This window comes from Juglans microcarpa x Juglans regia, chromosome 5D (genome assembly GCF_004785595.1).
Source record: "Juglans microcarpa x Juglans regia isolate MS1-56 chromosome 5D, Jm3101_v1.0, whole genome shotgun sequence".
Taxonomy (NCBI): domain Eukaryota; kingdom Viridiplantae; phylum Streptophyta; class Magnoliopsida; order Fagales; family Juglandaceae; genus Juglans; species Juglans microcarpa x Juglans regia.
The window spans coordinates 964645-976446 of NC_054602.1; the positions used below are offsets into that span (position 1 = coordinate 964645).

Here is an 11802-nt window from a genome sequence, read left to right on the forward strand (position 1 = left end):
GTTGGTATTCATTCAGTACGGTTGTAAAAAAATTAAGAAAAGTTAAAAAGTTTAAGTAAACGGGATTTTTATACTAGACTTTGTATAAAAGATATGAACTAAGGTTGATTTTGGAAAAATATGCATTTTTTTATGAAAAGAAATTTGAAACAAACTCAGTTATTTTTTATGCATTACTCGTGAAATCTGTATAAATGAGAAAAGTATTTTCTGATATGACTGGTGCAGACATGAGCAATATTTTGGCATTCTAATTTTGAACTGCACAAAAAAAGCGAGTATGAAATTTAAAAATTTATGCATGTTATATGAAGATACTCTAAATTTGTTTTGATTATGTGAAGATGCTTTGATTATGTGAAAATAATATGAATATGTTCAGTACTCTATTTTGATAAGATGTGGCATCTGAAAACTTTTGGTATGACATTTGATTTTGTTTCTAGTTATGATCCAATGATTCTGATTCTGTTTTGCTTTGATATATAGCCCTGCCATGAGTGATAATACTAGCTTTTGGCCCTGTTACGAGTGATAATAGTGGTTTCTGGTCCTATCACGGATGATAATAATGACTTCTGGCTCTGTCACAGGACATAATAGTGATATCTAACCCTGCCACGGGACATAATAGTGACCTATGACCCTGTCACGGGACATAATAATGACATCTGACCTTATCACGATATATAATAGTGACATCTGGCCATGCCACGGGATATAATAGTGGCCTCTGACCCCGCCACAGGATATAATAGTGGTATCTGTTTTGAGTGCAATCGCTTTGGTATTATGGTAATTTATATTCTATTTAACTTTTCGTAGAATGCACAACCCTACCATGATGGTAAATATGGTTTCTATTATGATATGATATGATAAGATGATGATGTTTGGTCATGTTATGTTAAAGGAAATTTTTTAACATAAACATTTTGAACTATCGCTTTGATATTCTGATAACATATATTTTGGATCTGCATTCTGAAACTAAAATGTTTTGTTCTACATTCTAAACTATGTGAAAAAGGCTCATGTTTATATACTAGTATATGTTATTTGTTTACTGAGTTGTTGATAACTCATCCCTTATCTCTATAATATTTTCAGATGTTTTGAATGTTCCAGTTGGGGATCAAGAGTAGAAAGCATGTATAAGGCTACGTGATTATAGTGAATTAAGTACAGAGAAAGTACTTTGGTTATTGGAGAATTTTATTCAATAGTTTTGTTTTGCTCAGTCGACTTGGTATTTTGGAAGGTTGATGTTTATTTTAAGATTTTGTGGTGTTTAGATTAATCATATTGGAATAGTTGATTTGAAACAGTGAGTCTCATGCATCATTGAAAATTTAGAGTCTACAATTGCATGGTTGAGATATGATTTTAAGTGACAAAAAGTAACTTTCCGACCCATCCGGGATTGGGGCGTCACAACTCGAGATATGATTTCCAAAGTATCTCAACGTGGTTGACGACAGAAAAAGTATACTGTGTTTTATTAATGAATAATTATATTCACAAGTTGGGGTGAAATACATAATATATATACTGAAAAATGTTGATATAGAAGGATTTAATTTATAATTTTTTTTTTATAAATTTAAATTTTATAAATCAAATAATTTCATGTGAATGATATGAATGGTGTATTATCCACGCCAACTTGTGAATAGAATGGTTCTTAAATAATTTTATGACACCCGTGATGCATGTCAACAAACTAAAACCGTCCCGGGCCTCAAAAACACAAGAAAGAGAGAAGCATCAGGCCCAATCTATCATGCTTGGCTTATGTCAAATAGTGTTGGGCAGCCCAAAATGAGAATGTGTTTCCTAGCAAACTGCCAGCTTCTCGTGCCATTATGCTGAGTTGGGGAAAAACTTAAAAGGGAAAGGAAAAAAAAATGTTGAAAAGGCCATTCACGAACATACATGTCTTTCATTACATTTACATTGATATCTAACATTTTATTTGCCTATGGATAATCATGACGAAAAGAATGAAAGTACACGTTCTGAAAAAAATTGACCCCCAAGAAAAAAAAGGTAACTATTTTGTTTCCACGTCTATAACTACTTACATAATTGGTTTACTATTGTATAGGCAATTCTGAGACTAGCACGTGTGAACTGAAGCTGGTTATCTTCTTTGGAAGTTGAGGAACTTGATGCCATAGGCAAACACAAAGAAGAAGAGGAGAACCCAGCCAAGATGGGCCACGGCAACGGCTGGAAGGAAGTCATAATCAAAACCCAACTCCTCTTTAAGGAATGTCTTCAATGGCACGTTCTCAGATCCAGGAATCTCAAGGACAGAGTCTTTGTCACCCACCTGAGAGGTCACCAGGCCATATAGTGTCCAAGCCACCGGCGAAGCCCAGTAGTACCACCTCCACCAAATTGGGATTTGCTGCAATGTGTAGGTAACTGTTGAGTTTTGTATGAAGTGAGAGATTCAAAGTTTCTTAAAATGTGAGTGCAGGATGCAACATATATACATATACTGGGTTTGAAAAGCATACCGTCCTGGGAAGTAGAAAGCCAGAGAACAAGTTCCAGAAGCTGAGGAAGAATGACATACAAATGGCAGCAATTTGATGGCCCGGTGTCAGTGCAACAATCATCATTCCATACAATGTGAAGTAGACAAAGCACGTGAATATGTAGTAGTAGAACCACAAGAATTTGCCTGCCTTCCATTCGAACCCGATCATGGAGTAAAGAAGAAGAGAATAAACAATAGTTTGAATTGCAACATAAATTGTCTCTACGGCCACCTGCATAATATGGACAGTTTTGCAGTAGAGTATTAAAAGTGCACTTGTAAAATAGAGTCTCATTATACGTACAATATAGTTAAATTATATACTTCAGTTAAGGTTTTCTTGACTGCCAGATACTTCCTGTAGCCAGTTTGGAATTACAGTCCTACTAGAAAAGAGACGAATTGCATTTAGGTTACCTGAGCAAATGCATAAGGCAGTGGGGAATACATTCCGGCTGCTCTTTCGCGATAGAAAACTGTTCTTTCAATGGCAACAATTGACTGCACCGCAGAAGCATTGGTAGCTCCAAGGAAAAGCACAGCAGCATACATGGCTCCCAATAGATTCATCAAATCTTGTTGTTTGGCCCTGTTAACAAAGATATTAGAGTTAACACTAAATAAAAATACCAACCAAAACGAGGATAAAATAGGGGTGCTCCTAGCATTTAATATGAATGGATCACTTTCTAACCTCTGGAATTTACATTTCATGCAATCTTTCACATGATAGAAATCTAAAGTGATTAAATTAAAATTAAATACTTACATCTTGCCTCCTTTGTTCCAGAAGATAAGACCAAATAATGCACCAATGACTATTGTCATGAAGAAACGGATGGCATTGTACTGAGGGTTTCTCCAATAAGACCAATGTTGTTTCCAAAAGCAAGCTTTGCACTGAACAGGGAAAGGTTGGGAGTATTGGGTTGGGAAGTAGAGGTCATAGGAGCCTGGTACCGGAGTACTGAGCTCTTTTATGAGTTCCTGATTCCTCCTGAAAGAGTGCCCCAAGAGAGAGAGAGAGATCAGATAAGAAAAAAATCTAAAATCCAGGGATGCACGAAAGTAATTATTATAAAAATAAACATGATTATAACTTACTGATAGAGTGAGGAGTTGGCATAAATTTCTGCAAAATCCACATCAAGTTGTCCCTCAACTGAAGGAGCACTGACTTCAAGCATCCATGTAGCAGGATTATAGCCATCCTTGATCTTAGGAACTCCTGGTACAGCCTGTCATGGTTCATAGAAATTAGTCATTGGCTAGCAAAATAATTATTAATTAACTCTAAGACATAACACGATCGGTTTTGGTAGCACGTCTCGTGAAATGGAGGTCAGTGGCTCAAATCTCTCCTCCACCCCCCCAAAAAAAGACACTTCTTCAATTAAGCAAAAGAAAAACTCTTGGTAGTTTTATACCACTCAGATTCGGAAGCCAAGAATTTGTTAGGAATTTGTGGAAGTGGAAATCCAGAGCTTATATTATGAACATTAGACATACTGATCAACTCTACCATTTGATTCTAAAGGGGAAAATGCATGAAACAGATTCTCGCCTCAAAGTATTCTATTAGATTGTGAGAATGGCGACCAAGAGGTCCGGCATAAATGACTTGTCCTCCTCGTTTCATTAGCAATAGCTGCAAGAAGCACAATGTCAAGGTTTAAAATAGATTGCAACATAGATGCATAAAAAATATTTAAAATAACAAACTTTAACAAGTTAAGAAAATGGAGCAGTACCTCATCAAAAGCTTCGAAAATGTCTATGCTAGGCTGGTGGATGGTGCATACAACAGTTCTTCCAGTATCCACTGTATTTCTAACTGTACGCATAACGATAGCAGCAGCTCTGGCATCCAGACCAGAAGTCGGTTCATCCATGAAGATGATGGAAGGATTAGCAACCAGCTCCACAGCTATTGTCAGCCTCTTCCTTTGTTCTGTTGAAAGACCATCTATCCCTGGAAGGCCAACTAGAGCGTCTCTCAGTGGTTTAAGCTCAACCAATTCCATAACTTCTTCTACAAACATCTATACCACAAATGGAAAATTAAAACAAGAATTTAAAAACATACACTCAGAACTTGGATCCTTAAACAATAGGAATCCAAGCTTCTGGTGATTAGAAGAAAGTGAATGTGCATAAAAGTTTAGAAAGAGACCAATTCTAGCTAAAAGACAGTGCAACATGCCTTTCGTTTTTGTGTCTTTACATCCGAAGACAGACGGAGCCAAGCAGAATATAGGAGAGATTCGTAGATAGTAACATGTGGTGAATGAATGTCATTCTGTTCACAGTAACCACAAACCCTGGCAAATGTTGTTTGGTTTTTAGGATAACCGGATATGCTAATGGTTCCTTCAGTGTAGCCACCCGTCTTTCTTCCTGCTAACACGTCCATAAGGGTTGTCTTCCCTGCACCACTAACACCCACAAGCGCTGTCAGTACCCCTGGTCTGAAAGCACCACTAACATCTCGTAACAATTGAAGGCGATTTTCTTCAACCCCTTGAGTCTTCATTTCCTGATATGAAAGACAAAATATTCACAGCAGTGCTTGGGGGATAAATAGAATTTCCAGTGTCCATGAAACCCTGAATTTATATGCCAGAGCCTGGAATGCTTAAAAATGTGTGACTTACAGCTGGCATATCCACGTAGTAATTCGTGTGGTTAAATGCAAGTGAAAGAGGCTGGAAGGGTAAAACCATTCCTCTTCTTTGGCTATTATCTGAAGCATCAACAATTTCCGAAGAACTTCTCACAGGCAGATCAATACCTATAATTTTTTTCACAAAAGGTCAGGTTTATAAAAGAAGATAAAATCTCTAAACCATTTTTTTTTTTATAGGTAATCAAGAATTTTTATTCATAAGAAAAGAAGGCACAGTTAAAGTACAGGAATTGTATACAAAATCTCTAACCATTGAAACATGCATGTAAGCTTCTGTCCTGAAGATTTTGTAGTGCCTTGGAAGTTCATCTTTTTATGCCAAATATAGATTTCCTGTTAACTAGCTAAACCTTCGTGTCTTTGGTTTTCTTCTCAAATATACATGTATCACATTATCTTCCTTCTCTAAGGGATTGGCAAAAAGCATTGATGCAGGTATGAATACTTTTCAGAGTTTGAAAGATTGTTCTACTTCAAGGAATAAAAAAAGAGTTTTTGTAAAATTCTTTGCCTGATCTTAGCTCTGGTCTGTTACCCCTATAACTGCAAAACATCACATTTGTTCTTGTTCAAACATCATGTTAATGCATTTAACGCTACTAGCTATCTTGCTTAAAGGTGTTACTACTGCACGCATCGAAAACTGTATTTTGTGCAGAGATGTGGTGAGATATTAAACTTGTAGCTCTCTAATTGAAAAGGAAAGACCAATTAGTTATTTTATGAGGTAATTTTGACTAAATGCCAGCAGAAGCTGTGGAATAAGGGAACCAAAAAAAAAAAAAAAGAAGGGGAAGAAAGGTAAAGGATTAAACCTTCCGCTTCATGCTGTCCAGCGGACGACTTCTTATTCTTCTTGTCATTTTCCACATCCACAATGACTGCTTTTGAATCACCCAAAGCTGAAATTTATTTACCACAAACTGGTTTATCAACTCCAAGGTTTCTTTTTTATAAACAGAACTCTGAGTAGATTGGGATGTGATACTTACGATTAAGGAAAGTCAATGCTGCAATAAATAAAAGGTTGAAGAGAAGAGAAAATCCAAAAAGTGCTCCAATACAAATCCAAAACCAGTACTCATCGGTAAAGAAGCCTCTGGACTTGAGCAGGATTTTTCCAACTGTAGTTCCATTAATACTGGGCTGCAACATATAAAGTTTTGAATGACTATCATCATGGCTTATGGAGTTGAAAAAGCCTAATCTGAGCTTATATTTGCATATGAACTGTAGATGCAATTCCTAAATCAACAAATTAATACAATTAAACTGTGAAGATATCTTACCGCACTCCATCTTTTATCAAGAAATTCATTCATTACTATGGCATTCTGCCCATACATCATAGGAGAAATATAATAGCCCCATATCATCCATGGCTCAATGTCATCTGCAGGCACAAAACGAAAAGAAGATTCAAGGTTTGTTATAAAATAAATTAATGCTTGAAAATACACTGAAAGATAGATTGTAAGGAGATGAATTACTTTTGGCAACAATGAACCCTCCAAGCACAAAAACCATTAGCAAGGTGAAGGTACCCAATGTATTTGCAACAACTTGTGTTCTTCCGACTGCAGCAATGAACCGAAATAGGGACAGTGCCATCTGATGTATGCCAAAGAATGCCAAGAACTGTCGGAAAAACCTGAAGTGATAGAGGAAGAAATGTGTCAGTGAAAAAAAACATTGACTAAACCCATGCATTTGAAACATAAAGTTCCAACATCTAGTGAGTAGGGAACCAATTTGCTATAGTGAAGAAATTAGAAACCTGTCTACCTGCTAGCAGATGGTGCAAATCCAATCGTGTAGTATGTAAGAATGATCCATATTGCTGATTCTATGAATGATAGAGGGATTCTGAGGACCCAAATAGGTAAGCAAAAAGCCCAAGCAGGATAGAACAAGAAATCCCTCTGTTTATAGAAGACAGGAAGCCTGAAAACAGTCATTGCCAATTCTGCCATCCCATTGAACATCACATTAATCAGGCTGAAAAATAATGCCCCAAAATACTTTCCTCCATTCAATACAGATCCCACTGGCATTTCTGTTCTAAGGAAAACTGTAAAGGCAATTATCGACATAATTGTTATCTGGGTAGTCTTGAATATGTACACAAAAGAATTACGCTTCATTAGCAGCCACTCCCTTGAAAAGCATGCCTTGAATAGTTCCCAGTTTGATATACCATACTTCTCTGTCACCAATGCAGCTGGGTGGGCTCTAGCTCTGTCATAAGGAATGCTAAGATCAGCTGCAAGCTGTTGGCCAATATGGAAAGAGCTGAAGGCCTGTGCAAATTCAGGAACCGAGATGTATCTGTAAGGTTGGTTCTTCTTGAACCAATATTGTTCTTGATCCTTCTTGGATGTTACTTCTTGCAAGAAGTCAGCGACCCCCTTCCTTTCTGGGCATTTGAAACCCATGAACTCGAAGAACTCAAGGATGTTTTCTCTAGGACCTTGGTAGACAACCTGACCTTCTGAAAGTAGGATAATGTCATCAAAAAGATCAAATGTCTCTGGTGCTGGCTGTAGAAGAGAAATGACCATGGTCACTTCCATAATATGAACCATTTGCCTCATGAACTTGCATATCTGGAAAGTGGTAGAACTATCTAACCCTGTTGATATCTCATCCATAAGAAGAACCTTTGCCGGTCCGACCAACATTTCCCCTGCTCCCAGTTATAATAAAACAATCAGATTGAAGAGCCATAATTCTTCTGTTGGTCTTCTATAAGCAAAAGGAATGTGAATTGGATACATCATCTAATGTCGAAGAACAATAACTCCAGTTCCATTTTAAACAACTTGACACTGTCAAGGAAAACATACCAGTAGTCACACGCTTCTTCTGTCCACCAGAGATACCTCTCCTCATCTCGTCTCCAACCATAATATCCGCGCAGATATCCAGTCCAAGTATCTGTTAAAGATTCTTACGAAGTAAGCAATCTTAAATTGGCTTGTTAAATGAACAAAAACAGAAAACAGATGTAGCAACATGAAAGAGAGAGCGAACCTTGATAATATAATCTGTTACCAAACTAGTCTTTTGACCTGACATGGCTGTGGCCTTCATGAATGCATCAATTTCAGGATCTGGCTTAATTCCCGCTTCTTTCTCTCTTCTTGAGAGTTCTGCCAACATTTCATATCTTGTACCAACCCCTAGACAGCGTCCTGAGAAATCCAGCGTCTCTCTGACAGTCATTTCTCCATAGTGAAGATCATGTTGACTAATGTAAGCACAGGTTCTTCGAGGAATAAATTCACTCAATTCATGACCACAATAGGTGATTCTCCCGGATGCCTGTACAGAGCTTTAGTTACTTAGCAGGCTGCAAAAATTATTCCTTATTGCAACAGATTTATGTGGACTGAGATACACATGAAATAGTAAAAGAAAGGGACAACAAGCAAACCCTTAGATCGTCATCGAGTTTCCCAGCAAGCGCCAGCAACAATGTTGTTTTTCCTGCGCCTGGGGGACCCAGAAGTAGAGTCATCCTGAAATTTTCATATCAGTTAGAGGCCATGCTAAAGAAACAAAAATAAGAGCAATATATAGGACCCAGATGTAGAGTCATCCTGAAATTCTCCTATCGGTTAGAGGCCATTCTGAAGAAATAAAAATAAGAGCAACAAACTTCTGTCTTCATCAACAAAAAAAAAAAAAAAAAAAAAAAAAAAAAAGTGTGGATATGTAGGCACGAAATTCATTTTGGAAAGGCTACTTTTACCACATACAAAGCAAGCAAGATCAGTTTTACTGCTATATTTCCATTTTCAGTAAGATTACCTTGGCAAGTGTTCACTTCCCTATCAAATTTGGAAGAATAAAACAAAATAAAGAACTGAAATCAACTGCCATCTCAAAAAGATACCTCGATGGTTTGACGATTCCACTAACATCCTCAAGTATCTGGATTTTTCTTTTCTTGGATGGAGCAAGGTGAACCACTCCGAGAATACTCTGTTTTCACCATTACAAAGTGAAAATAGAATCAGAAACAATTATCCGCAAAAGCTCAGTTAAAATGTTCGACAGATAAATGACGAAATTAGTAAAGGCTTCTTCTTCTAGTAATTAGGCTCTCTCAGAACAACTGGTGGAAAGGACAGAGAGCAATTATAATTCCTAATAACACAATTAGCCTTCTCTAGTTGCTTAACAGAGGGAAGTAATCCCTCCGTTTCTCACAAGTTTTCTTCTTTACCACAAAATCTAAAACAAAAATAAGAAAAGAGAAGTCGGGTTATATCAATTTTCAAAAGAATATATAAATTATATATATTATACCTCGATTGTGTTCAAGGTAGCATTAAGAAGAGTAGGAAGCGCTCGACTCCCGACATACACGTCCCCCTCCACGGACAAATGCTCATACCGAACTTCAATCTTAGGAATCTCAATCCCCACCCTGCCACCAATCCAAACCAAATCAACCAAATTAAAACATAAATCACAGAAGGAAAGGAAAAACAACAACAAACGAAAACATCCGTACATGTCAGTCCTGTCCCTGAGTCTCCCAAGGAACTTCTCGTTGTCGTCGTCCACCACCTTGAGTATGCTCTCCATCAACTGCTTCTTGTCCTGGGTCCCAAGATTGGCGACGTCCACCTCATTTTGCACAACTCTACCATTGTCGAGGACCTGCCTCAGCATCCCCTTCCTTAGCCGATCGTAGGTCGGCAGCCGCTCGATGGCAGCCCATCGCAGCTCCTCCTCCTCGTTTTCCTGCCGCCCGCTACGGCTGAAAACGTCCATCGGCGGGGCCCATACTTCCCGGAAGCTGGACGACGCCCAACTCTTTCGGCTAGCCGATGTATAGCTCCTCCGACTGCTAGTCGACCGGGCGAGATCGTCTCCCGCCAAAGCCGACGCCATTACGCGCTGAGCGCTTACTATGTTAAAGTGCTTTACGCTACGTTGGATAACCAAATAGAGTTACACGGTAAGTATAAGAGTGAGTAAAAGCAGTATTTCTTGTATTGTATCCGTTTTGTCTGAACCTCGCGTGCAAACGAAATGTTTGTTTTGAACTGGGCCTCTCATGTGCTAATTGCTAAACAAACTCCCCCGGAAAACTGGCTCTTCTAGCTATGCACCAACTCTCTCTGGCCCGCTCTGAACCATTTTCCGATTATAAGTGGATTTTATTTAGAGAAAATGGTGGGAGAGAGAAAGGGTGGAGGTGGTGGAATTTTTGGTGAGAAAGGAAGGAGTGGAGGGTGATCTGAAAGGGAAGCGAAAATCAACGCATATTCGGGGGGTCAAAATGAAGATCAGGTAGATTTCACGGAGGGCTAGCTAGCTGACTCTCAGGACACTGTATGCATGTAGTGCAAGCCTCCTACTGTTCCAGCTAATTATTAATATCATAACTCGCTGATCGAGACTGAGAACCAGAATTATTACGTTTATATCAATATTTATTTTAACATATATATATATATATTTATATATATAGCTGGTTCATGGAAAAAGATTCCATGATCACAAATAAAGGATAGAAAAAGATGGATTCGAAAGGTGGTTTCTAGAAACACTATTCATGCAAACGCAAGTTAATTGTACGACTCACAGTGGTCGCCGCTGGTGCTGAAATTAATACATGAAAAGACATCCTAATTCACTCAAATCAAGTTAGATTTTCTTGGCTGATCCAAACAAATGTGTGGATAATTATTAATTATTTCAGAAACTTGACAGATTTTTTTTTTTTTTATTTATATAGCGTCCGTTTCTATCTGTAGATGATCACTAAATTTGTTATCATGTGATTAACTATAGATAAAAATATATTAGCGCGGGAGTAGTACTATTTTCTTGGCGTGACAGCTGTTCACCGAACTTCCTCTGATCTTAAACTCTATAGGAAAATATGATAGAATCAACTAGGATTTCATTTCAAAAAAAAACTAGGATTTGTATTGATTGTGTACCCACCGATTTTTTTTTAATATTTATGTTTGTTTTTTTTTTAAAAAAAAAATTATATACAATCATTTTTATATATTTTATTAATACGATTGATTACGACACTTTTTTTTAATATAAAATAAATACTATTTGACACGGAGTTGCCGTAATGCTAAAACTATGGCTTTTGACTTACAAAAAAATGGAGAAAAATGAAGATCTTGTTGTCGCATTCTAACGATGGTAATTCTTTTCTCATGGTGCTATTCACATTCATTTATAAGCCTGCTGAAAAAGTCCTTACCCTTTATGTGGCTTTGACAAAATCACTTGAACTGAGCATGCCTAAGCTTTCTTCTTTATTGATATGAAATAAAATTGCTATACCAATCCTAACCTATTACTTATGGGAGAGATATTGGTTTTTCAAAACGTGAATTTCGTCACATTAGTAAAATGTACAAAAAATATACGAAAGTAAATGTACGTATCATAATTTTTTCTTATCCCTTTTTCATGGGTTTAAAAGGACTTAACTTGCTAAATTGGCTATACTTGAAAAAGAAAAAGAATTATTTTGTCAACAGCGTAATTATATAAAAATTTGTTAATCATTTTTTTAAGTTAA

The 11802-nt window shown here is 37.2% G+C and overlaps 1 protein-coding gene across 1 annotated transcript; it reads right to left on the reverse strand.

The window, feature by feature from the left end:
* Window positions 1-1922: 1922 nt before the first annotated feature.
* On the reverse strand, window positions 1923-10613 carry LOC121265358 (pleiotropic drug resistance protein 2). The gene is made up of 20 exons (XM_041168954.1): window positions 9757-10613; window positions 9549-9669; window positions 9133-9221; window positions 8671-8755; window positions 8268-8558; window positions 8081-8171; window positions 7020-7920; window positions 6725-6885; window positions 6524-6627; window positions 6227-6380; window positions 6050-6136; window positions 5203-5339; window positions 4752-5084; window positions 4300-4590; window positions 4113-4196; window positions 3653-3786; window positions 3318-3545; window positions 2966-3137; window positions 2526-2780; window positions 1923-2413 (listed from the first exon to the last, which is right to left on the reverse strand). The coding sequence occupies exons 1-20, from the start codon at window positions 10137-10139 to the stop codon at window positions 2144-2146; spliced, it is 4371 nt and encodes a 1456-aa protein (XP_041024888.1). The 5' UTR covers window positions 10140-10613; the 3' UTR covers window positions 1923-2143.
* Between the last annotated feature and the right edge of the window lie 1189 nt (window positions 10614-11802).

Bases quoted from the DNA above. Each gene is read 5' to 3' on its own strand.
- LOC121265358 (XM_041168954.1), bottom strand. From the start codon at position 10,139: ATGGCGTCGGCTTTGGCGGGAGACGATCTCGCCCGGTCGACTAGCAGT. The intron at 6,381-6,523 runs GTAAGATATCTT...TATATGTTGCAG, and splicing joins TTGATAAAAGATGGAGTGCG to CCCAGTATTAATGGAACTAC. The intron at 3,546-3,652 runs GTAAGTTATAAT...GCACTCTTTCAG, and splicing joins GCCAACTCCTCACTCTATCA to GAGGAATCAGGAACTCATAA.